The sequence below is a fragment of the Mucor velutinosus genome (assembly GCF_035048745.1).
Source record: "Mucor velutinosus strain NIH1002 chromosome Unknown tig00000041, whole genome shotgun sequence".
Lineage (NCBI taxonomy): Eukaryota > Fungi > Mucoromycota > Mucoromycetes > Mucorales > Mucoraceae > Mucor > Mucor velutinosus.
In genome coordinates this window covers 3573104-3599279 of record NW_027041905.1, presented here as the reverse complement: position 1 = coordinate 3599279, position 26176 = coordinate 3573104, and the positions used below count along the sequence as shown (strand labels likewise).

At 40.7% G+C, this 26176-nt stretch overlaps 10 protein-coding genes across 10 annotated transcripts; 5 read left to right on the top strand and 5 right to left on the bottom strand.

Moving 5' to 3' along the window:
* Positions 1 to 6: 6 nt before the first annotated feature.
* ATC70_001388 (uncharacterized protein) lies at positions 7 to 302 on the bottom strand (the record flags this gene model as incomplete). The annotated part of the gene is made up of 2 exons (XM_064820784.1): positions 7 to 170; positions 221 to 302. 2 exons carry the CDS (start codon positions 300 to 302, stop codon positions 7 to 9), a joined length of 246 nt encoding a protein of 81 aa, XP_064684704.1.
* Positions 303 to 431: 129 nt separating this feature from the next.
* HIS3 (imidazoleglycerol-phosphate dehydratase) lies at positions 432 to 747 on the bottom strand (the record flags this gene model as incomplete). The annotated part of the gene is made up of 3 exons (XM_064820783.1): positions 432 to 474; positions 539 to 657; positions 706 to 747. 3 exons carry the CDS (start codon positions 745 to 747, stop codon positions 432 to 434), a joined length of 204 nt encoding a protein of 67 aa, XP_064684703.1.
* A 478-nt stretch (positions 748 to 1225) lies between these two features.
* lag1_1 (Sphingosine N-acyltransferase lag1) lies at positions 1226 to 2161 on the bottom strand (the record flags this gene model as incomplete). The annotated part of the gene is made up of 2 exons (XM_064820782.1): positions 1226 to 1336; positions 1409 to 2161. The coding sequence occupies 2 exons, from the start codon at positions 2159 to 2161 to the stop codon at positions 1226 to 1228; spliced, it is 864 nt and encodes a 287-aa protein (XP_064684702.1).
* A 440-nt stretch (positions 2162 to 2601) lies between these two features.
* Positions 2602 to 5974, top strand: SPF1 (putative cation-transporting ATPase 1; the record flags this gene model as incomplete). Its single annotated transcript, XM_064820781.1, has 6 exons — positions 2602 to 2968; positions 3037 to 3309; positions 3385 to 4077; positions 4161 to 4672; positions 4753 to 5045; positions 5119 to 5974. The coding sequence occupies 6 exons, from the start codon at positions 2602 to 2604 to the stop codon at positions 5972 to 5974; spliced, it is 2994 nt and encodes a 997-aa protein (XP_064684701.1).
* A 9490-nt stretch (positions 5975 to 15464) lies between these two features.
* ATC70_001384 (uncharacterized protein) lies at positions 15465 to 17607 on the top strand (the record flags this gene model as incomplete). The annotated part of the gene is made up of 10 exons (XM_064820780.1): positions 15465 to 15779; positions 15841 to 15913; positions 15984 to 16256; positions 16316 to 16641; positions 16697 to 16732; positions 16794 to 16844; positions 16894 to 17013; positions 17079 to 17323; positions 17379 to 17437; positions 17489 to 17607. 10 exons carry the CDS (start codon positions 15465 to 15467, stop codon positions 17605 to 17607), a joined length of 1617 nt encoding a protein of 538 aa, XP_064684700.1.
* A 191-nt stretch (positions 17608 to 17798) lies between these two features.
* Positions 17799 to 19328, bottom strand: ATC70_001383 (uncharacterized protein; the record flags this gene model as incomplete). Its single annotated transcript, XM_064820779.1, has 1 exon — positions 17799 to 19328. The coding sequence occupies one exon, from the start codon at positions 19326 to 19328 to the stop codon at positions 17799 to 17801; it is 1530 nt and encodes a 509-aa protein (XP_064684699.1).
* A 596-nt stretch (positions 19329 to 19924) lies between these two features.
* On the top strand, positions 19925 to 21278 carry ATC70_001382 (uncharacterized protein; the record flags this gene model as incomplete). Its single annotated transcript, XM_064820778.1, has 3 exons — positions 19925 to 20055; positions 20106 to 20277; positions 20331 to 21278. The coding sequence occupies 3 exons, from the start codon at positions 19925 to 19927 to the stop codon at positions 21276 to 21278; spliced, it is 1251 nt and encodes a 416-aa protein (XP_064684698.1).
* Positions 21279 to 21669: 391 nt separating this feature from the next.
* On the top strand, positions 21670 to 22323 carry ATC70_001381 (uncharacterized protein; the record flags this gene model as incomplete). The annotated part of the gene is made up of 1 exon (XM_064820777.1): positions 21670 to 22323. The coding sequence occupies one exon, from the start codon at positions 21670 to 21672 to the stop codon at positions 22321 to 22323; it is 654 nt and encodes a 217-aa protein (XP_064684697.1).
* Positions 22324 to 22599: 276 nt separating this feature from the next.
* ATC70_001380 (uncharacterized protein) lies at positions 22600 to 23267 on the bottom strand (the record flags this gene model as incomplete). The annotated part of the gene is made up of 2 exons (XM_064820776.1): positions 22600 to 23033; positions 23264 to 23267. 2 exons carry the CDS (start codon positions 23265 to 23267, stop codon positions 22600 to 22602), a joined length of 438 nt encoding a protein of 145 aa, XP_064684696.1.
* Positions 23268 to 25276: 2009 nt separating this feature from the next.
* Positions 25277 to 26113, top strand: GDH2_2 (NAD-dependent glutamate dehydrogenase; the record flags this gene model as incomplete). Its single annotated transcript, XM_064820775.1, has 1 exon — positions 25277 to 26113. One exon carries the CDS (start codon positions 25277 to 25279, stop codon positions 26111 to 26113), a length of 837 nt encoding a protein of 278 aa, XP_064684695.1.
* Positions 26114 to 26176: the final 63 nt, after the last annotated feature.

Sequence of the window (26176 nt, the reverse complement as noted above, 5' to 3'; positions counted from 1 at the left end):
ATATTATCAGTTTTTAGGGCAATATAAAAGTGATGTTTCCAGGCGAGATCCAGAGAGAGCATAGAATGAAAAGGTTGAAGCCATCAACAGTGTTCCATGTAGAGCAACGAATTGTACAAAAGCCAGCATAATATCAAAGATGTGCATGTACCTATCAGCAAAGATGTGAACTGAATCAAGTTAGTAAAGCGTTCCAGCAAAGGCGTGATGACTACAATACCTCTTTCACAAGACAGATAGAAAGTACAGCACACCACCAGGCAGCGACTCATTGGGAGCAGACATTCTTGAAAAGAAAACATCGAACGAATGTTAATGCGTCTTATGCCGTCAGAAGTATCAGATGTATAGACCGCATCATTCAACTATGAAGCATCTGCCATTGTTCACTGGATGCAAAAGGGGATCCATAAAGTATGCAAGAGATGTGCTCAGTTATCAAGCCAAACCCGCCAGACCCACTCGACGCTGGCACTAGTTAACTTATCAGGTGAGTAACGACTGATTTTTCCTGATGATGCAGCAAAAGATGACTTACTACTTGAACAGTGATAGCAAGAAAGCAGATAAATGGAACCAGCAGGATGGAGGGAAACGGTTAACCAAATGGCATACTTGCGACATCGAAATTGACCTGGCAAAGTCGCCTTTACATTTCTACAAGATATTTGTTAGCTTTTATATGGCAAGAAGCATTGGACATACCATAAATTTGTTGTTTCGAAAGGATGTAAATGAAGATTCCATCCTGGATACTATGGCAGGGATATGAAGCTTCCCACGGCGCACATTTGAAATGGTATTCCTTCTTCAATGGCATTGAAACCTAGCCTCCACCTTTAAAGCCATGGACGGTAAATGCTGCCTCTTCTTCTTGCTGCTACAGAGCACATGTCTCTTATGCTGATAGAATTAAAGTGAAAATAGATGAAAAATGAAGAAAAAAGAGAAACAAAAGCACTTTTTTCTCAAGGGATGACCTAAATATACAAAGTTTCGATCTAAAAATATAGAAACACGCTCTAATCATGCACAGTATCAGACTGATGTAACCAAATCAAGTAACTTTTTAAGCTGAAGTGACCTATCAAATGTGATTTTAAATGTGGCATCGCAGCTAATCCATCATCTCAAATCCCAATAGAGCAAGGCAGCATCAAATGTACAAAAGCAAAGTAATTTTATTTTGGATGAAATATACAAGATCTCACAAACGCACACACCATTACATATTGCTAGTAGTACTAAGGTTGTCATCATCCTCAGCATTACCAACACCGGCAGTTTGAGCAAGCTGGGCAATATCACTGTCTCCAACAATTGCTGATTCAGTCTCCTAAAAGCATTTGAAATGTTTCCAATACTTAGATGTTAGCCATGGCCAAAACAAATAATAGGAGCTACTTACCAGAAGATGGCTTCTTGCCTCGTTTTCTTGCAAAGACACATTGGCAGCAGCATTGGCAGCATTGGCAACATTGGCAGCAGCATCAGCAGCAGCATCAGCAGCAGCAGCTCGGTTTCTGCTTGCTCTATTTGCTTTGAAGGCCTGGGAGAGCAACAACCTGGCACACCACTGCTTCTTGCAGAGACAAATCATGAGATTGTCCCGTTGCAGGGCCTGCTCCTCCAGTGCCAGGCTGTAATATACCTGTTCATCCTGCACATGGTCCAGGGCATTCCAATGCGAGATATTCGGATGCATCACCAGTATAGCCTCCAAGACCCTCTTTGCTGTGCGGTGGAGCTTCTCCCTGCGCGATTTGAGCTGCCCTGGTGTCAAATCGGGTACAGATGCCCCATTGCATAGTTTGTGTAGATGCTGGAGCATTGCGTTGTATCTCTCCACAGGAGAAGCTCTGGCCCTGCCGGTAGGGTTTGCTTCAATTACCCGAGGACCTCTTCTGTTGCTGTTTGATAGTACCTGGCTTCTGTAAGTGGGATCCAGGATGCTTCTTGTTGCCAAATCGCTGCCTGCGTCTTCCAATGGCGACATGAATTGCTGTCGAAATCCATCATTCAAGACGTTCAGTTGTACGCCTTGTTGGCTGATTTCGGATCTCATTGCCATCATTTCTTGCAAGAGTCTTGCGGTGAAGTCAATACTGGCAGCGTTGTTGTTGTTGTTGTTGTTGTTGTTGTTGTTGTTGTTATTGTTCATGGTTCGCGCTGATAATAAAAGTTTAGTAAGCAAAGAAAAGATATGTTCAGAGTTGTGTTGTACCGTATATCTCGTTGCGCACACACCACCACGTTGTTGAACGTCATTCGGTTCACAGGCTTCATGCAAGTAATGCTGACCTCATTGTACGCCCATAGTATAAGCATATGTGCACAGTGAATACCACTCGATTTGACATGATGTTGAAAGTGAAATGACGTAGAAGTAGCCTGAGGCGACATATCACATCATAGGAAACACGTTCCTTACTTGATCTTGGACTTTGAGTTACCAAACGTTATATGCAAGACTACGTATCACTTGCTTGTAAACGATGATAAACGCATTTGTTGGCGAGCGCAAATAAAACTTGAATTAGTATATAAAGCTGCCACTTGAAATTTGTTTTTACTTGCCTATTTTTCTTGGTTTCTCCAAACATGTCATTCTCAATCCGTATATCACGAGAAACAGAGCCATCCTTCTGTACAAATTGCTATACCAGCTTTGACAGTGCCCGTGCTCTACGCAACCATCGCCGAAACTGTCGTGCTCCCATTTTGAATGAAGATCAAGATGTTGAAATGGAAGAGCAACCTCCAGTGGAAACAACGCTGATACAGCCACAATCTCCCCCCAGTGCGCTAGTCACAGCCAATTCAGATCATGCAAACCAGCTGCATGATGATGATGCCATGAGTGATATTGAAGAAATGATTCCTGCTGCTGACGATGCTGATTATGACTACGCAGGCTTTGAACAGACGCCGGGTGCTGCTGATCTGCTGCCTATTGTCGATAATAATGGTAAGGAATTGCAGCGCTAAAGTAGATGTATATACTCACAATAGCGGATTCCACACATGCGATAACAGGAGACAATCCAGAAGAACCAGGGCTTGAATTTGATTTGCTAAATGTCAAATACAAGACAGTTGGAGTAGTCGACCCAGATGCAGAAGATCAGGCTTGCTTCTACGATTGCAGATCCCTCGAAGACATCAACCAAAATACATATACAACCACAGAACTGGTTTCGATTGAGCTGTATGATATCGTCAATGATTTTGCTATACCACGGGATGCATACAGAAAGTTGGTCAGGTTGATGAACACTGTTTTGAGAGATACAGAAAAAATTAGTCGAGGTAATTCGCATTGCAATGACATGTCATTTATACAATAACTCACCAGCTTCCGATCCTCCCCCCATGAACTGATAGAAAGCAATCCGGAGATCATGCATGGCCCTCGTGTGCAAAGCATGCTTCAGCGCCAATCATCGTTGACATCCCATGAATATGATGTGTGTATCAATGGCTGCAAGCTGTACGCATTGGAAGTAGACGACGAGGAGACAATTTGTAATATTTGTTCCCATGAAAGATACGATGCACGGGGAGATCATCGAGCCCTGTCAACAATGAAAGTCATGTCAATTGGAGACATCGTATCACGATTAGTTGCGAATCCAATAACGAGAGAGGAGCTTCGGTACCGACATGCCTACGACAACAGAGACCTTGAAGAGAATCCATCCGATGTTATCATTGCTGACGTATTTGACGGCGCCACGTACAAGTCCATCAAGAATACGCATTTCACAAATGACCTGGATATCGCAGTTGCGATCATGAATGATGGCTTTGTAGTTGAAAAGAGAGGTGATCGGCTATTCACAATTATTCATCTGATGGTGTTCAATTACGATCCACACAAGCGTTACAAGGAGGAGTACACGCACGAGCTTTGTATCTTTCCAGGAAAAAAGAAGCCCAAATCATTTGACTCGTTCATTTCCATCATCTTGGCAGAGCTCCAGTGGCTTTCTACGTATGGAATGGTAGTCGAAACAAATGATGCTGGGCCAATTCGTTTGAAGGTTCATCCTCTAATTTGTGGTGGTGATACTCCAGGTAAATATCCTGATTGATAAAGCAACTAATCAGCATCCACAATGGCTAACATGAAATTGATTTACCTACCTGCTTTATTCTAGCCGTGTTTGACTGGAGCAAGTGTGCTCATCATGCATCTGAGTATGGCTGTCGTTGGTGTCTTTCGCGTGGTATGCACCCTGATAATCGCAGCCATGGGATGTACTTTCCAAATGCTGGAAGCATGCGTACGAATGAAGATTACGAGAGGGCTGAGTCCAACCTTGGATTCAACGGTGTCAGCCTTTTCAATCAGCTATCGTCATGCATTGCACCCCAATGCTTTGGATTCGAAGAAATGCATACATTAGCACGAGGTGTTGGTTCAGAACTCTTCGAGATGCTCACTGTCGACCTGTCTCCGAACAACACAAAGTTCTTCTACACATATCCAGATGGTGAATTGGAGCGAGAAAATTATCCATTTTTCATTCCAAAGCAACGGCTGTTCGAGATTGGCAAAGCAATTGAGGACACAAGATCATATATACCAGTTGCATTTGATGGAAGCTTTTTGAATCTGGTGGAGAAGCTACGAGGCACCCGCAGTGTTGACTATCTTGATAATTTGCTGGTAAGATCAGATCCACTGTAATCTGCAAACGTACACATGTAAGGCGTGAATTAGGATCTGATTATTCTGATTTGAAATAGACCATCATACCTACTCTCTTTGTCCCAGAATTAGCCAGTCCACAGGCTAGGAAAGCAATCATGAAGCTGGTTAGAGGCGTCTGTCTTGCATTGCAATGGGAGTTCACTGAGTCTAGGTTGGCAGAGATTGATGAATGCATTGACTTCTTCATTGACTACTGCAAAGCTCAGAGAGATGCCATGTGCTTGTCACTTTCGGTCTTCCGTCCCGTAATGCATCAGCTTACACATGTAGTGTGGATGATAAGAGAAATGGGGCCAATTGTAGCCTACTCCTCACGAAGTCAAGAACGGTTAGTCATCTATACATGCTATGTTTATCACACACATCCAGTTACTTACATAACAACATCATCCATTTTACAGAAGCATTGGAAAGTTTGGTGATTTGATAACTGGCAAGTCAAGGACAGGCAAGCAATCTTCCAACTTGATTGAAATTGTTGCAATCAGAAACCAGCTGAAAAGGATCTTCGACTCAAATGAGTTCCTCCAAGGCATTCGACCGCAGCCATATGCATCCACCACATACCTCAATCATCCAGAATCTCTAACAAGCTCACAGTTGTGGGAACCTGATCAAGAAGAGACAAATTTGGATCATCATTTTGGCTTCGATGGTACTGATCGTGCTGAACTCCATGGTGTTCCAATTGCAAGATTCAAGCGTGCTTTGTCGAAATACTATTGTAGGATATTCTCTCTTCAAAGGCTGAACAACAGTCCATTGTCAATGACGATCAAGGTTGCCCATCGTGCTCTAATCGGTTCTACTGTCATAGGATCAGAAATATACAGAGAGAAGATGCATGAGTTTCGTAGAAGCAACCATCTGGTCATGTTTAGGTCAACTCACCTCAATCGACTTAACCACCCTGTCTCCTGTTGGTTTGTTTCGCGAGTGATATTCTTTTTCCAACATGTCTATGATGGGTCGACCTACTTTTTGGCTTTCGTTGAAACCATGAAAAATCATGGTGTTGCTTCTCACGACAGGTCTGTCCCTTTTGTTCGTATGAATGAGCCTGTCGAACAACAAATTGCAAGAAGGGTGCCGAGAGTGATTGATCCCAAGTATGCTGTCATTTCTATTGACGATGTTGAGATGCAAGTGGGATTGGTGAAATCTTTGGATAACGACTTGCACTTTAGCGTCATTGCAAACTACCATGCGTTTGAACAAGATATGTCGATCGATGCTGGCGATATTCGCAACCTTTAACGAGGATTGAAATCGCAACATACAGATTTTTTTTTTTGCTTTCGCGTAAAACTACCCACTTGAGGCTACGAAATAAAAGATAATACATTTGTCAATACAATACATAGCTACATTCATTAATCATACTTGTATACCTCTTACAGCTTTGTTGTCCATGAAGGCATGCGCAAAATAATTATAAAAAAAAATAATAAAAGAAAAGGATCCGCATCACTGACCATCAAAGCATTTTGAGAAAAGCATAATTAACCCAGCAAGGTTAACGTCCAACGAAGAAAAAACGAGTTTGCTCGGATTCGAACTGGCGACCTTCAGTTTGTTAGTCAGGAATATTACCACTTTGACATAACGACTCAAAGTAACCAGAAACTCGGGTCACGTGATTTTTTCTCCTGATTTGTTTCAAATTGAGCAAGTTTGGAGGCTTCTAACTTCGTAGATAATGATGCTACGAATTGGCGTTCGGTACGAAAAATAAACAAAAGAACTCAAAAAGTCTGACCATACCATTTAAAAGCGCATATCTGATAACTATCTTCACAGTGTAAAGCCAAATGTTCTGATATGGGAACATCGAGGTGCTCACGAGAACATCGATGTTCCCAAAAGAGCGCATCGATGTTCTGTGAGAACATCAGTTGGGCCGTAGTGTAGATGCAATATCACTACACTTGACGACGGTGTCACCCTGCGGGCTGCCGCCGTAGACATTCCAAATCATTAACAATAATAAACACTGCTATATATATGTAGATTTTAAACAATCCATTATTAATAAAGAAAGAGAGGAATCGAATTTACTACTTAGATACTACGATTTTGCATATTCGCTTCGCAACAATCAAGCCCTCGTATAGATCAATACTATGAAAGGCTGGGCTGGATTATATGTGAATACAACACGTGGAAAGACATGGCTTACAGATTTACTGAGTTTATTAAAGATGCATGCATTGAATACCCCAAAGAGTAGCACACTTTATTATGTTGCCTTTGTTGCAGAAGCGGGCCCATACTGTTTAATTTTATTAATAGGATGCTATCTATTGCACGGCATGAGATAGTAAAACGATAACATACATGAAAATTTGTCTTTTAATACTATACGATACAATGTTTGCCATAATATTCATTAGATACTGTTTCTCAATCGCTTGATGACCGTGTGGAATATACAAAATAATCCAATCAGACTGTAGATAATAATCTTCATAAACTGCTACTGTAGTGGAATTAGGTTCTCGAAATTTTGTGGTACTATATTCGCTTTTACTATGCCATCGCGTTGTTGAACAGTTCGTAATATATGAATGTTATTTTGAATGTGTACTAGAGCTGATTCGTTTAAAAGTTACTGGCAGATAAATGTAAAATTATCAAAAAGTTTCCGCATAGAATGTTACAAAGTGTTTGTTATTTAATGGTGTTGTGAGTATAAGTAACAGATTTAGATAAATGTATATGTCTCAGCAGTATAAGTGAGAAAAAAAATAACCTTTATTATTTTTGATATTCATATTAACTATAAAAGTTACTAACAAAGTCTGTGTGCACCTGTGTCGTGTGTATAGGTATAGTTTTAGAGTAGACTTAGATAAATGTATATAAAAGAATAGAATTGAGATATAAGATAATCTTTATTGTTTTGCAAACTAAGTTGATATTTATACTAAATTAAAAAAGTTACACACAAAGTCTGTGTGTACCTGACACCTGACAATGAAAAAAAAAAGGGGGGGTGCTTGCTTCTTTTATACTGACGCCGAAAGCTCACGTCTGGGCCACACTTCTTTATATAAAGACGCTGATGGTCTCACGTCTGACATCTAACTAACATTGAACCCTTATATATGGTGAGAAAATTCTAATATTGTCAAATTGTGGTTTTTTTTAAATATATCACATTTTCATGGGTAAGAATGTAATGAATTGAAAAGCTTGAAATTGATTTGATCGACTTGACTATTCCCAATAACGGAAAATAATTTAGTTAAAATGTAATGGCAGAAGGTTCTTTAAATTATTCCGGTAATATAAGTATTGCTGGTTGCTGACTAGCAAATTCAGAGTGAATTCTTTTGGAGTTGTACTGTATAAACGTGCATTCAACTACTATCAAGGTAAGCTCTAGGCCATGGTATGGTATAGCACCACGGAGGTTTCATATATCGGATACTGGAAAATATGAACACAAAAGCGCCATCGTAGTTAATCAGAGATTAAAGGCTCTTCTTCCCAGAACATAGCGTATCTGGTCAAGTGATTTCTTGTTTGCTATTTGGCTATGGATTGCGTGATATGTTGTTTCAAGGCAACACTTGTTGGTATCATTGGCCTTGAGGGGGTTATACCGTAGTAAAACGAAGGTGAATGGCCATGACAATCAAGCATTTAATCCAACTTTTGTTAGCATTAATTTATATAAGGATTTTATCATAGGGAGGCGAAGGTGCAATACCAAAATAGTATTCAAGCATCTAGCCCAATACATGATAACAGCGATTTTAAAAGTGGTTTTACCGTAGCGAAGCCAAAATGTAAAGCCTTAGTGTTTAAATAGCATATTCGCTTTCTCATTTCCATTACCATTATCAGGCTTACCGACTGTTTAGGATATAGATCATCTCTGAGAGGCAAATGTATTAGGCGTTATATATTACATAAGAGGATCTGAGAATGAGCTGAGATGCATAGTAGAAGTGAGAGGTCTTTATTCAAGCAGCACGAAGGAACATGAGTGGTGCCATCAAATGGCTAATCTATATCCTGGTTCCTAGAGAGTGGTAGCCTATGGCCTTTCGTCCCTGGAAGTGGGTTTCAATTCCGACAAATGTTCTTCCGTCAAAGCTATTAGGAAGAACATTCTATCCTGGATCATCTTTGTCGTTTATCCTTGACTGGTGGTTCATGAGTTCTGATGCAGCACATCCTCGTTACTGGTTCAAGGCTTATACAATTATCCCGCATTCAAGATCAAGGTCCTATTGCTGCGGCACTGTCAAATAACTATAAATACCTTTGATATCTACACCAGTTTTGATCCCTATTCAATCTTGGAATAACATAATAAATATATTCAGTTCTAATTGTATTTACTCTGTCTATATTTCGCTATTCTAAACAACCGACAACATAATAACGCATCAAGGTTTACATGAGTTAGTCTCACCGAAATTGTGGAACACATCCACTATTATCTGCATTCCGACAGTTCATCCAGTTACCAGATTTAGATATAAACTATATGTACACCGGATTAGATGTACAGTACGATATCGATTTATACTATAAGAAGATATGGACTTCAGATACGCTAGTACTATAAGATTCATACTGATGTATCATTTCTAAACCGAATCTCCAAATGCGTAGAAACAAGCAGTTCAAGCACCGATCACATCAGATCATAAACTTTGACATGAAACAGGATTCAGTTACGATCCATATCATGGCATGTTCAGGATAATAGATTGGATCTATTATCCTATCACCCAAATCAACCCATCTAATACTTTATCCTCACATCAAATCCCTCAATTCGAATAGTATATAAACCCTCTTATTTTCAATGTAATAAACGATATTCTTTACTACCTGATTAATTTCATACTCCTTTTTATAAATAATTTATTTCTGATAAATCATAATAGATCAACGAATGCAATTTTGGGAAACGCTGTATAGAAAACCGCTTGGTTATAGCTAACTTCGTTGTGGTTTAGCAAAGAGTTGTTGCTGGGAATAAGAGAATTTTCAAAATGATAGGCCAATTTTGAGTAATGAGCTTCATATGAAAATCTGTTAATTACCAGCAGTTCGGAGTAATAGATCGATAGATGCTAAGCTGGAAAGCGTTGTAATGTATTCAAACTCGTTAACTGATAACTTGCTTCGTTGTGTGATAGATTCTTAATAAGAAAGTCGATGATAATAATCAGTTGTCAACTCTATCTAAAACGAAAAGCAAAGAACTTCTTTATTACAGGGCATCCATCTAGCTTAAATATGATAGATCCCTGGTCAATGACTACTACGTTGAGATGGTATATAGATAGCAGGCCACCGGGGTCTTATTGATTGCCGGTATAGGTTGCTGAGAGACCACATAAGTCGATATACTTCATGCAGTAGTGTAGGTGTACCTCTACATCTTGATATTGGGGAGGTTGAATCTATTGTAGTTTCTGAGATATCCGTGCACACACAATAATTGACTGGACTTGTAAATATAGATGTGATGTGATACGATAAACATCATCTATGCTGCTACACTGTAGAAGGTGGCTTGAGGAGAAAGTGAATGTAACCTAAGATGCATGCTTATATGCAACAGAAAGTTTTTAAGCCATAATGTGCATCTCACCACGAAGAGCGGACAGCTTTTCCACGCCTTGGGGTTGATACTAGAGATTTCATAATGTACAATACAGAGCATCTAGATTATCAGACAGAAGTGTAATTTACTCCTCTGGTAACGCAACCCACTATGCCGTCGTTTTAGGTCGAATTCTGTACAAATCTAGCCATTTTCAAGTACGAATAACTCATGCCACAACGTGTTTTGAGCGCTTGGAATAGCACCACACGCCTCCTCTTGGCTACGCTTTACTTCCTATGATGCTTTATCTCAATTTTTTTTTAGGTCGTTGCAAATTCATGAAAATCATTGTTTTTCCATGAGTATTAGCAAGGGAAAATTCTTGAAAATCAAACGATCGCGTTTTTTACGTCAAAAGTGAAGGCTTTTCCTATGATATACATTAGATCAAATTGATTGTAAAGATGAAATGCAACATTGGAAACTCTTTCTATAAGACTTTCATATGCTAAAGTTTAACATATTCACAGAAAACCTATTTTCATATTTTTGGAAATTGCTCATTATTTTGGCCTGAAAGCTAAAAGTAATCAGCACCATTCGATGCGGCTTCTTTATTAGCCCTCTAGAGATGTATTAGAAAGTTGGGTGTGATAACGACAGTTTTCATAGTCAAATTTAGCAAAAACGTTTAAAGGATCTGAGATCAAGTCAAGTTTGAACACGAAGATACCACTGCACAATTTCAAATTAAGTTGCCGCAATTACGGCTGCTACGGTACAAAACTGAGACTAAATCTACTGGTCATGACGTCGGATAGGGTGCCCTCTCATTTTTCCATGCCCTCCCTTTTTGCAAAACGCGTTTTAGTATCAAACCATGGTGGTTTTGGACACCGTTTGATTAATAATAACACTCTAGCATCCGATAACTCTGTCTTGTACTGTTGGAAGAACTTGATATTGTTTCTTTGAAGTAAAATATATTAGGTACCATTCGATAACGAGCACTGGAAGGCGTAGAATTAGCACTAGTTGAGTTTGTTTATTAGGTTTTAATAATTTTTTGCTTGCTTAAGTGAGTGCCGTTGCCATTACTTCTCTGCCATCTCTGCTGCCTGCTTCTTGGGTCTTTGTCTGGTCTCTCTTGGTGGCGTTCGTACTTCGGTTTTTCTATGGTGCTGGTGTTGCTGCTACTGCTACTGCTAATAGGTTCGTTTCTGGTCTACTGTGTTAGGTGCATGCTCATTCTCTATCTGGTGTCGCTCGTTCTTTGGTTTGTCTATGGTGCTGGTGTCGCTACTAGTACTGCAATTATGGTCTTTCCTGGTCTACTGTGTTTGGTGCATACTCGTTCTCTGGTCTATATTCGGTGATTGCGTATCCTCTGGTCTATCTACGGTGATGGTAAGTGGTAAGTATCTTCTTTCTTCTGGTCGCAATGATATAAAACTTCTTCGAACGTTTGTATTATTGCTTCCTTTCTCATGATAATGCATTCATGATGTTTTCCTTGTTGTATTTTTCTTATTCTCTTGTTAGTTGTGTTGCTTTACATCCGACTATTACCATGCATGTTGCTCATGTATGCATTTTTGTTGCAACAACAACGAGCTGTTTTGAACGTCTCTGATGTTGTACTTGTTATACTTTTCTTTTGAGTACTCACTTTGTGTGAGTATCCATTTTTGCCTACATACTACTATACTCCTATAGTAGTATGTTCTTTTCTTCTTTCTTTCATTATTATTATGTTTCTTTGAAGCATACCTTTTTTTTTACGTTGTGTGGATGTGCCTATCCCTGAAGCTCAACAAGACTCTATCCGAGGCTAGGAGGTAGATAGGCTGCCTTCACTTCGTTATCACTACTTACTTTAGTGATGATGGAGGGTCTCAATGCCAAAATTTAAAGCTAGGTGGTGTAAGTAAGGCATGCTCTAGCGCTTGGGGGAAGTTTGATGATAGCAGCGGCTATATTGCTATATTAGCGGCGCTTAAAATTTTGCCTCACATCAAACAGGGGGAAACCCTCGCAAAATTTTTTTTAGGTCAGCGGAGTTTTCTAGCGATTTGATTGGTTCAGAGGTTTAAGAACCGAAGGATTCTAGCTAGTTGATCTCCTATTGAGCTGTCATCTATAATGAGTTTATATTTGTAATAAAAACGTGGCAATTTAAAGCCTTCTTTATGCAGTGAAAATCAGGTTTAAATATATTTCACAAAAAAATAAAGCAATAGTAAAATACAATAGAAATCAACTGTATTTTATTTGTATATAAAATGAACTGAAAATCCTGAAATTGAGTAAAAAAAAAAAAAAAAAAAAAAAAGAGTATTTATACACTTGCAACTGGCTTGTAGGATTAGTGATGATAGAGAGCAATAGGTGCTGCTATTGCGATATCTAGTAAATGTTGCTAGTGTTTGATTTAAAATGATAATCAATGCAAGAGCACTGGCCATAAGGGTCGATTTGAGTAACGTTGATGGGTTTGGGTGAGTTATTGTCGTCATAGCATGATTTAATGTAACTTTGGTGGTTTAAAGTGTGATGTTTGTTATCGAAGTATGGAATCCTTTATATGGATATTGTGCAACTGTGGCAGCAGGGCATAGTTGTCATATTTGAATATGCTTGTTATTGATTTGATTTTATTTGGATAAAGATAATATCTCTCTTATTACGACCATCATGGGTGTGATTGAATATACTGTGATCAGGAGTGATTCATTCACACGATGTGCGATATAAACGTGTATCTTTAATTTAGTATGTTTAAATGGCTGTTGATGTACATTTGAGCGCTTTTATTAATAGATCCAAATAGCATGAATTTGAATGAGTGCTATTTGATGAATTTCGGTTTTCAATCAAGTTGCTATTTCATTACACTTTATTTAACAGTGTACTAAGGTGCAAGTGTTTAATCTAGCACTCATTGTATAATAGTTCGACGTGAGAAATGTCCTTTAAACATATTTATGCAAGGAAAATTATATAATAAATACTACTTCAACACAGTGTTTGCATTGCTGCTATAACAGTATTATTCTGGACAACCCATCACCAGACAATCTTTCTAATTTTGGTAGACTCAATAGAAAGAGGAATGTAAATGGAGTAAAATAGTCTTGTACAGGGAAGACAGATGTATTACTATTAGGAACAGACAGATTGGTGTTGCTATTTGCAGGTCCTTAACCTTGAGCAATATTTACTATATAGTATATGTTCATATTATTGGGCAAGTATTGCCTAAGATTAAGGATCTATAAACAGTAACACCAACCTGCCTATTTCTAGTAGTACAACATCTGTCTTCCCTCTACAAGGCCATTGTACCCTCATTACATTATAGACTGGCAGTATTAAATATAATAGAATCCGAGGAAAATAGCATGGCTAACGATAGTGCTATGTAATTTGTTACCTACTTTTCCTACACTTCAAAAGCATCTATTACTGTATTATCTTCATGATTGAAAGGGCACCGAGTTTGCCAGCCGGCCCCACCAGCAGCCAAAAATAAATCAAATGCAGACTCATAGTTTATGTTATGTCAAAATACACTAAAATTGAATCTGGCAAAGAATTACACTTTTATTGAGAATGCATCCCAAGGATACATTTATATACTTTTCATTATGCTAGAGTTTACAGCATAATAATGAACTATAATACAAATAGGTTTACTATCTACCCAACAATTGATTTGTAAATCATGATTAGCATGATTTATCCAAAGAACCTCAGAATTGCCTAAAACCTTTAGTGTGAGACCTTGCTATGACTTTTGATATAACAGTCTATTTCAGATTGGCCAGATTGATAGATTTTCTATGAAAATCATGGGGGGTGCCTCATGCTTTTTGGTCAATTTTTGGCCATGATTTTTTAGTCCCCAAAAAGTTGAGCAATAGTGTCAGCAAGTAACTATCAGATGAGAGCAGTTGTTCGGTGCTATTCTGGCCATCTAAAACGACCTTCAAAGCGAGAAAACACGATTCAAAAGCACCCAGATTTTGCTGTATCAGGGACACAAAGGACAAAAAAAGGGAAATACAAGTATGCTGCTTGCCCGTATATGACGTAGCTAAGTGCATATGGGTGTGGAGCATCACGTAAGAAACAGATCCGCAGATAATATGAAAGGTTTTCATGTGTAAGTGGAGGGTCAAAATGAGCGTAGCAATATTTTAAAAAGAGACGCAATGGCAATCGGTAGCATGAGTTGCCTTTGCGCAGGTTGGTTCTCACCGAGGCAAAGCAAAGGTAGAGAGCCATCCGAAGCATAAACACCCGTATATTATATTTATATTTCAATCATGCGGATTGAAACCTATGTAGTGCAAATCATTACAAGGAGCTTCTCTCAAACGCGGTACAATCTTATTTTTGGATACAAAGGAAAAAGATTTCATATCACACAACAAACCAAGTTGCAGTCCTAAATCGCATTTCAGAACTGAATATCGTTCAGACTGGGATCTGTCCGACCAACGTAGTGAGATTATTCATGACAGCTGAGCAATGTATGTACTTGCACCAAAATTTTCAGCATCAATGGTGCCTTGCATAGGAACTAGTAGTATCTTCAGCTGCTGACATCAGCTTCATCATTCACTACTACTGCCTTTATTTCTGTAAACAGAAATCGTAAGCCTCCCGTGTTATGTATTCAGCGAGATGAAGACCTAAATGTGCCACAGATCTCAAGCTAAAGATGAAAGTTTCTTTCCAAATAGTCTCATGAGATTCTTCGTTTGTTGTCCCTCATGATGATTGTGCGTAGGCTTCTGATTCTTGGCAAGGCCATTGCGTGTAGATTGCTCATCATCATGCATACAGCAGGTATTGGACGCGGTTTCGGTTAAATAAGAGAACCGCGTATTTCAGATCATAGTACGCAAACAACCTTTCGTATTTAAGGTTTACCCGCCACTCACATGGTTGCATTTAGTTGAAATTATGCAATTACTGCTGTATCGTGCCAAGGCAAAACATTTCAGCCTTTGCTTATCCGCGTATATTAAAACTATGCATGTCTATATTCAGCTAAATTCGTCACATTTGAAGAACGGGAGTAAATGTATAAAAAGAGGATGTAAAACTAATCAATCTTGAATACCGGGTTATTTCTTATTTTCTTATTTTTGCTTTACGCTGATCATGTCAAATATTATCACAAACAACGCCTATCTTCAAGCGCCTTTGCAGCGGGTTATTGAGATCTATCAACAGCAAATTGTTCCTCGACTCACAACAAAGAACAAGACCATTGGTATCACCGCTGCTGTTGCAATGACTCTGATCTACCTGATCAGAGACAAAATCCTCAAGCCTCCCAGAAACCTTCGTCATATTCCCTACCAGGGCTACTATGATTTTATCAAGAGCATTTACAAGAAAGAGACTTATTGGGACCGAGCTCACCGATGGACGCTTCCATTCATTGATTCTGAGTCTAGCAATGGATTATACGTGGTAATGCGGAAGGCTGATAAAATATATCATGGCCAATTAAACCCACATGCTTCTTCAACAGAGACCAGGCCGTTTTGGATTTGAGGTTCACGTAGCCAACCCTGATGCTGCCAAGAAAGTATTTTTAAAGCAAGGTAAACACAAACAAGAGGGAGGCTGATGTTTACCCGCTGCATGTTACTTATAATGATGAGCATAACGTAGATTTGTTTCCCAAGCTTGATGTGCTTGAAGGAAAAGAAGATACACTCAATGGCAAGTTTGCCAATGGACCCAATCTTGTATTTCTGAACGGACCACACTGGAAAACGCAAAGAATGGTAGCCAATCCTGCTTTCCACAGAGCTCAACCTATTCAATTGTTTGGAAAACTAACTCAAGATTTGTTTGAGCGAATGGATCGCTTGGGTGAAACAGCCGATGTGCATGACTTGATGGAACGATTTACACTTGAAGCCATTGGAAAAGCTGGCTTCGGTTAGTTTTTATTAGTTTTCAGTAACCTGATCTTGCATGGATTGACATTGTATATACAGGCTTTGAATTCAATGCTATCAATGACGACAATAGTCCCTGGGTGCTCAATTACAACACGATCAATGCTGCTCTGCAGGAGCCCTTGTACTTTCTCTTCCCTTCACTTGATCAGTCTTTGCTCTGGTTGTCGCCCAAAAGACAAGCAGTCCATCGAGAATTGGATCGCTTTATGAACATGCTCTCAGAAGTTATCAAGAAGAAGAGACAAGACATTGCCTCTGGCGTTCAAAATCAACATCTGCCAGATAATGAAAAGGATGTATTGACATTACTGATTGAAAACGAAGACAAGGGCGAAGGAGCACTGTCAGATGAGGAATTGCGAGTGAGTTTTACCTCTGTGAAATATACATGTAATATTTGTTAAGTCAAATCAATAGAGCAATTTGCACATCCTCTTTCTCGCGGGCCATGATGTAAGTTTGTCTCACTTTGCTTTCTATCCTATGGCACACAACTCATTGCATTTGCGACTAGACTACCAGCAACTCCTTGTCGTTTGCATTGCTCTACTTGGCCAAATATCCTGTAAGTCAGTACAGCTCACAAAGAGGAGCTTAGTCTAATACATGATTAGAAAATCCAACAACGCGCAAGAGAAGAAGTTCTTAGCATCTTAGGCGATGAGCCAAGAGACATTGTACCTGGCTTTGACGACTTGAAGCAAATGGACTACATTAATCAGATCATCAAAGAGGTAATTGAGCTAATTGATCATGATCACCTGAATCAAGGACTAACTTGGCAACTGCGTATGTCCAGACACTCAGAGTCAATGGGCCTGTCGTACAGGTGGTTCCTCGTGTAGCCCAAGAAGATACTGAACTTGCTGGTACATTCATTCCAAAGGGTTCTAAAGTCATTGTCGATGTGTTCAACATTCAGCATAGCAAAAAGGTTTGGGAGAATCCTGATGAATTTGATCCTGACCGATTTGATCCCAAGCGTGCATCCAGTCAATTGTCTGGAGGTGCCATGTCTTGGGTGCCCTTTGGTAGCGGCGCAAGGTATAACATGAAGTGACTTGATGGGCAAGCAGCCGACTAATTCAAAACTTGGTAGACAATGCATTGGCATGAATTTTAGCTTGAACGAACAGAGAGTGCTTTTATCCATGATGTGTAAGTGACAATGCATGGCTCATTGTACCAAGAAACTGACATTGTGCGTAGTGCGAAGATACACCTGGAGCTTACCAGAAGATTCGGTTCATCGTGGTAAAATTGAGACTAAGGGCCTCGGCATCGTTGGTCCTACCCACTGCCACCTCCAATTTAAAAAGAGATATTAAGCCTCGTTTAATCAAGTAACGTATAAGGTTTATTGCAATAATCAAAATAATAAAGAAGTAAGGTAATAGCATTTAAGTTGTATATAAAGTTGTATGTAATATGTATGTAAAGAAGTGGGTTATAGAGTAAGGGAGATAAAGATAAAATATGGAGATAATTGAACACATGTACATTTATTTTTCATTTAGTATTAATGATGAGGTTGTTGTTGTTGAGGCTGATGAGGCTGCTGTTGTGAAGTGTTGCTGTAGTCAGTGTTTGCAATAAAATTGCCCGGTTGTTGACCTCCCAAATCTAGTGAGAGTCTGTATGGCTGCTGTTGTTGTTGGCTTGCTACCACAGCACCACTGTGTTGTTGGCTTGCTACCACAGCACCACTGTGTTGTGGTTGCTGATAGTCATTAGCAACATAGGCTTGATCTTGGTATTGATATTGCTGATGTTGAGCATCATACGCTTGGTCATGCTGATCTGGATAATAGCCTTGTTGTTGTTGTTGTTGTTGTTGTTGTTGTCCTTGTTGAGGGTAATTCGGATCATGATACATTTCTTGACCATGCTGTTGATAGTTAGGATCTTGGTATACATCTTGCTGATGCTGTTGGTAGTGAGGATCATGATAGACTTCTTGACCTTGTTGAGGATAATTGGGATCATACATCTCTGGTACCTGCTGAGGTTGATGAGGATCGTAGTAGACGGCTTCTTGATGCTGTGCTTGAGGCGAGTATACAGGCTGCTGTTGAACTTGATGAGGATCATAGTAGGCAGCTTCTTGATGTTGCGCTTGAGGAGAATATACAGGCTCTTGGTATTGTTGTTGATGAGGCTCGTAGTACTGACCAGCAGCATTACCAGCTACATAAGCCATGGTGGGCGAAACAACTTGCTGCTGATTATGATAGTCGTCTGTTGCAACCTGAAATCCTCTTTCTGATGGATGCGTATCCCAGTTTTCATGAGCCACGCCAGCACCCATACCGCGTGTTGCGGTTGTATTACTGCGATAGACGTCTCCGGAACCAGGTGCAGTACCATTAGGAGAGAAAAGCTCATCCATAGTGCGACTCGCTCTGGTACTTCTTCTTGCTCTACGGCGACTACGACGAATCATGAAAAATGCAATAGCACCTAAAACAACAATGGCACCCACACCGCCAGCAATGCCAGCAATCAATCCTGTATTGGATGAACTGTCGTTGCTAGGTGTACTGGAAGCTGTTGCGCTGGGCAAGCCCGATGTGATGCTGCTGACACCAGAAGTAGTCAGTAATGAGGGATATGCTAACGAAGAAGATGTAGGAACTAATGCGCTTGAAGTAATAGGAGCTACAACAACATTGCTGGAAGATGAGGCAACGGCAGCAGCAGTAGAAGATGGCTTCGGTGCAGCAGTTGTTGTAGCAGCTGGTTTAGGTGTAGTGATCGCTGGTGCAGGTTCAGCTGTTGTAGTAGGCTTGGGTGCAGCTGTTGTTGGTTTAGGTTCAGCTGTAGTTGCATTATCGAATTTGTCTGTTGTTGTCTTTTCATCAGCCTTTGTGGCGTCACCAGCAGCAGCATCTCCAGCAGTAGCTTTATCATCAGCAGCAGTAGCTTTATCATCAGCAGCAGCAGCTTTATCATCAGCAGCTGCAGCTTTGGCAGAAGGTGTTTCTACGGCATCAGCAGCAGCACCAGCAGCAGCAGCTTGAATTCCATCAGTAGTGGATTTAGATGACATGGTAAAGGACTGGAGAGATTAAAATGAATGAGAAGGAGAGAGAGAAATAAGAAAAGAGGCCTCTTCAGTAGCAGCCATAAGATAGAGAATCAGAAATAGACTTTGTATTATTAGTGTTACATTGGATCAAGGAGATGATTTCAATTCTCGGTAGTGCAAAGGTAAAATGATCTTCGCTTGGTTCCTGATCAAGTAATCCATCACATTTTCGATGCGGATTTCTTGCAACCGGGATTTTAACAGATGGTATAACATGAGGACAGGAATAGCTTTTTCTCACCAGATGCTAGGAATGCTCGGAGCACGTCAAGAATTGCAGTTTGCACAGTGTATCCAGCATGCCAATGCTACGCCCTCTTAAAGTGGCGTTGGGGCTCTTTTAGGCCGTCAAATGTCTATCAACATGGACGGGATTTCTTGTAAGTAGAGCAACCATGGATGCAATGACTCAACCTGAGATCTAGGGTCTCATCTGGTAGCTCCAACGACAAATACAGGGAGCTCATAGGGTGACTGTCTGGAGTTGCTTGCTAAAATTCAAGTACGAATACGCAAGATAAGCAGTGAAAAGGCATTTTTGGGTTATACAACAAAATATGGCCATTTGTAAATTTTTTGCTTCAGGCAGTTGTCGAAACGGCAATAGATGCACATATGAGCACATTTCACCACAAAACAAATGGGGCAGCAACACACAGACAGCGGCAGCTGGCACGAGCAAATACAAGTAGGTTATGTCTTGATATAGATAATTCAATGGCTAATCCATCCTGATAGCGAAACTTCATTAAAGCAAAATCTGACGGAAGAGCGTCCTCAATGGAAACTCAGTGTCTATGGCCCAGCTAAAGAAGAGCCTAACTTGATTGTAGGAGTGGACAGAAGTGTCGAGGAAGATCGTCTTGCCTACTATACCAGTATGCGTACAACAGGAAACACTAGCCAATATGTATGCTTCATATACTTATCTCAATAGATACGACAACTAACGCCTTTTAACAGCTTGCTAGCTATGAACAGGCCTTCAACCAGGTCGAGAACCAAGTCAATGCCATCATCAATAATCCATCCGGTGCTATTCAACATTACGAAAAGGAGAAATCAAACCATTCGGGTCCATTCGGTGGCGCTGCCAACAATGCGCCTTTTGCTCCATTCACAAATACAGGCGGTGCATTTGGATCAAGTTCAACTACAAGCACATTTGGTGGAGGCAGTAGCAGTGCTTTTGGAAGCGGAGGCGGTGTATCAGCATTTGGACAGCCTTCTGCATTTGGCGCAGCAGCCGCAAAACCCTCAGCATTTGGTGATGGATCTGCATTTGGTTCAACAAGCGCGTTAGGAAGTGGTGGATCCGCCTTTGGCTCAACAAGTGCATTAGGAAGCAGCGGGTCAGCTTTTGGATCAACCAGTGCATTGGGAGGAGGGTCAGCTTTTGGCTCGACCAGTGCCTTGGGTGGAGGCACCTTGGCCTTTGGACAACCTTCTGCTTTTGGAGCAGCCGCCGCAAAGCCCTCAGCATTTGGCGGTGGATCAGCTTTTGGATCAACAAGCGCATTAGGAAGCGGCTCAGCTTTTGGATCTGCAAGTGCTTTAGGTAGTGGCACGTCAGTTTTTGGAGCTTCCTCTTCGACGCCTGCCTTTGGATCAACGACAGCACCCACGTCTGCATTTGGTTCAACAAGTGCTTTAGGAGGTGGAGCATTTGGACAAACATCTGCCCTTGCAAGTACAAGCAACACAACTATGGGAGCCTTTGGCATACCAGCATCGACTACAACAAATGCATTTGGTTCAGCAGCAGCACCAGCTAGCAATATTCCCAGCTCAATGAACACAGGGGCCGATATGTCATCCAATGCAAAGCAAAGTGATTTAGAGGCATTTCAAGCACCTCAGTTTGCCTATCGCGGTATACCTGAAATCGAGCCACCTACTCAGCTTGGCTAAAATCTAACAACATGTGTATATAACCATTATAATAAATCTAATGAGTGACAGATGATAGCATGTCCTTCGAGGGATGAATTTGTAATCAGATGATCAGAAGGATCAGATAAAATACAACTGCAACATTTTGATTACTGGTAGCCTAGATACATGAGCAATTTATAATAGATTGTGTGTCTATCAAAACTCAACTATCTTCATGGATCCAAGCGACCTATGCAATGCGCCTTATTATATGCTAGGACTCATCAGCATGAAATCATCATTTAGCATGAGTATATAGGCGCCCGGAGACCCAAACCAGATGATCAAATCAAAACATCATCAAAAAATTAGAGTTTACTATTAATTCTCTTTTTTTCTTGTACTCCACACAAAAACACCAACACCCATGTTTCTACTCAAACGATCATTCCATTCCTCCATCTCTAGACAAAAGAGAAATTTTTACGACGTTTTGCAGCTAAATGAAAGAGCCGACAAAAGAACCATCAAAGCCAATTATTACAAACTCTCCAAAAAGTATCATCCAGACTTGAACCCAAACAACAAGGAAGCGCATCAGCTGTTCCTGGAGATCAATGACGCCTATGCTGTGCTGGGCAATGAAGCCAGTAAGAAAAAGTACGATTATGAACGCTCCAGCGGCGGTGGTGGTGGAGACGATGCCCATTACAGCAATCCCATGGCAAAATACTCGAGAGCAGGCGGCAGTGGTGGCAACACACAGGCATGGCATTTTAGAAACAGACGGCCGAGAAGCACTGGCTCAGCGAGTGCAAAAGAGCAGGCAGAGAGAATGCGACAATCAACGGCTGGTGGTGGTGGATTCAATTACAATGAACATTATAATAAGCACTATGAAAACGAAGAGCATAGACGGAGACAACGAGTGGAAAAGGCGGCGCATAGACGTAGAGCGGCTGGCGATGATTCGGTGCCTGGCAAACCCGCAAAAGGCATGGAGAACGTGTGGGGTCGTCTTTGGCGGTTAGGTGTAGTCCTCACTGGCATTGCTTATGCGGCACAGCACCTTACTTCTTGATCCAAATGACGATATCCTCACATTATACACTTCGTTGAGTTTAGCGTCAAATACTCTACACGACCTACTACAATGGCTGAATTCCGACATGTACACATGAGACATTCTCGTCTCCACTGCCAGTCGAATCATTCCATCCATATTTCCACCTTGATCTACCATAGATGTACAATAAAAACACGCATCCAATTGACTATATAAAAATATATGTGATTCTTTATTTACTATAGAGCACAGTAAATAAACATAAACGAGAGGAGGGCAAAGCGAGAATATTTAAGATCTAGGCTTCTCCTTCTTTTCCTTGTACAAAGCGAGGAGAGAGACACCAGCAACCTTGACGACCTTGAAACGGACACCAGGAATATCACCAATAGCACGACCCTTACGACCGAAACCGGCAATCAAAACTTCGTCGTTTTCATCAACGTAGTTCAAACAACCATCATTGGGAACGAAAGCAGTAACCTTCTTACCGTTCTTGATGAGTTGAACACGAACACACTTACGAATAGCAGAGTTAGGTTGCTTGGCTTCAACACCAATCTTTTCAAGGACGATACCCTTGGCGTGAGAAGAACCACCGAAAGGAGAAGAACGGAAAGCGGTACCAATAGCTCTCTTCTTGTAGGCCTTATCGGCCCAACGTTGGTCACGACGGTGAATACGGAGCTTACGAGCTGCGTTCAAACCTCTAGGTTGTCCCTTACCTATAGTCGTTGTAAGGTGTTTGTGTTAGCATCATCTGTCATCGACAAAAGTGTATATCATCCACAGTGCCCCTTAATATCTGGAAAGTTGTCCATCCATCCCATAGTGCAATGAAATCGACTCGAATCCATCCATCTACATTCTACATCCCTTCTCCTTCTCCTCCATTTATTCACTCGCTACATCTATCTCTCTACTCTGTTTCGCTTCCAATGTTGTATGCCCTTACCCATGATGAAATCTGATAAAAAAGGAAGGTCTATATAATTGCCAACTTGGATGTCTCTTTTGGGCTTGAGAATTGCCACACCTCTGCGTGAACTGCAGCCCGCCCGAAGCATTTGTGACAATTTTACCTTGGGTCAGTGCTCCACAGTGCCGGAAAGCGGCAAGATGTAACGAGCACCAGCTCCTCTTGAACTATAAGCCACTTGAGTCATCACAGCGAAGCGTGATTTGGACTACATAGGTACCAGAACTGCAGTTGGCACTATGAATTCTGGAAGAGATGCAAGTTGGGAGACACTGTATGACGTGTCTATCATGACTAACGTGGAAATCTTCTTGTCGTATAGATAGAAAGTCAAGCTCAAGCAGTTCCTAAATTGTTAATGTCTAATCGAGTGCTGGTGCAATGTAAAACTATAGTGTGGTTCAATCATTTATCAGTAGGCTATGCTGTGCTTGCCTTTGCCTCAGAAAAACGGGGACCTAAGCAACATGTGCCATGGTCTTTGATTAGGAAATCTCGACACTAGCAATTTGGTTTAATGCTCACGTCTATGAACCTTGACTAACGGATTATGGTTCGCATGCTTTTGATGGCCATTGAGTTTCTCGCTTCTACGGCTCGACTGCAAAGAGTCTGAGAAATGGTCCTAAAAACAAGATCGTTTGGAAGGACAGGCGCATCCGTAGCAAGCATTGATAAGATTGCGTCTCGCTATATCTAAACATTGGCATCAGTCAACTAAATCTTACTTAGAGGCGAAGACTTTGAGCTATGTACTCGTACAAAATAGAGATTCAAAATGGTTTTGCCCAGTTGCTGAATAACCTCTGGTTGCGGTTACATAAGCTTTCATCTCTAGTTCTCCATTAGCATAGATTGTTGAGACAGAGTATATATATATATATATCAAGAAAAGGCATATAGCACAGGTCTAATTTGAAAAGAATAGCACGCATTGTAAGAAATAGACCAAGCGCTCAGTTTTCTTCTCGAAACACTGCTTATATATGAAAATACAGAATTGGACGACATATTCTTCCTCATGGTAAAATTCACTGTGTTATTGACTCAGTAACAAGATTAAGGGAGCTTTAAATGTTGGCTTGCTTGAATTATATTAGCTGTATCGACTACATTCGTAACAGAGCCTTGCTCCTCAATCAAGTACTAAAATCTACTAAAAGTTCAGCCATGATGCTATGAGGCTATGGAGTTTTCCATTGCTCAAATGTCGAAAGCTGTTGGTTGTGATAGACCTTTTGTTTCCAAGCTTAAGTCATCACTTATTTCAAGAATGATGCAAAGAGCTTCATTGTCAATAAATGGAACATGGAGCTAGATAATCTGTAGATCATGATTGCGTTGTATCGAAAAAGTACAGTAGGATAGATCAAGCAAGCCAATGACAAAGGATCAACAAAATGACGCGACCTGATGTAATTTTGCCCAGATGAAGAAGGGTGCAGCTTGGGTTTGAAATCGGTACAATCCGTATCTATGCAAGATGGGCAGTTACAAGCGTTTGAGGGAGATGGTGCTTGAGCATGGCCTTCTGCTGACAATGCTCCTCCTATGCTGTGCCATTGGGGATCGATAAGTAATGGCGACATGAGCATGAATATCCCAACGGACTATGAAATGATCGAACAATAGAACCCACTGGTAGCAAGAGCTGATTCCCAAGCAAACTCCATGAATTACTCATCCATCTTTTGAAAGCATGTATTTATAATCCAACGGTATAGCTATCTTGGTCGCACATTAGCCATGATTACGACTCAGACCTGTTAATGGGATTCGAGAAGGCTCGTTGACGAGAGTATTCTGTTTATTTCGCCATTTCAATTGGATATCATTGGCCAAAGAATCATCTCTAACACCATACTATTGCTACCTTATTGGCTTTGAGCAATGCTATGACCCAAGAACAAAAAGACAGACAGTATAAAAGCAATGCTGTATTCTATTCAACGAGTCTTCTCTTCATCTTTTAATAAAACAATTAGAAAAATGCCTGCTAGCACAACCAACAGTAGAATCCAATCAAGCGCTGATTTGACTCCAGAGACCTTGAAACATTTGAATGAACATCTTGCAACATTGGAACCCAAAGAAGTCCTTGAATGGGCCATTAATTGTCTACCCAACCTCTACCAAACCACAGCTTTTGGCTTGACTGGTCTTGTTACTCTTGATATGATTAACAAAATCAGTGTCGACCGCAATCAACCTCACATTGTGCCATTGATCTTCCTGGACACGCTCTACCACTTCAAAGAGACATTGGACCTCGCTGAACGCTGCAAAACTACCTACAATGTCCCCCTCAAAGTCTACAAGCCCATGAATGCTGAAAACACTCAAGAATTCGAATCTGAATACGGCCAAAAGCTATGGGAGACTGATGAAGATTCCTATGACTACCTCATCAAAGTTGAGCCTGCTCGTCGCGCTTATGAAGAACTTGATGTCAAGTCTGTCATAACTGGTCGCCGTCGTAGTCAAAAGGGTGATCGTGAGGCTATCCCCATTTTAGAAGTAGATGGCACTGGTTTGATCAAGTTAAACCCCCTTGCTTACTGGGATTTCCAACAAGTTTGGACTTACATTCGTGCTAATGAAGTTCCCTACAATGCTTTGGTTGATCAAGGTTACCGTTCTATTGGTGATTGGCACTCTACTCATGCTCCTGCCAACGGTGACGAAAGATCGGGTCGCTGGTCTGGTCAGCAAAAGACTGAATGCGGTCTCCACAAGGATTACTTCAAGATGCGTGCTGCTTTCATGGCATCCAAAAAGAAGAGAGAAGCACAAAGCATTCAACAACAAAACGCCATCACTGCTTGAGCATTTCCATATTCCCTCTCTCTCCCTCTCTCTCTCTCTCCTTCATTATCTAATTAGCATTTT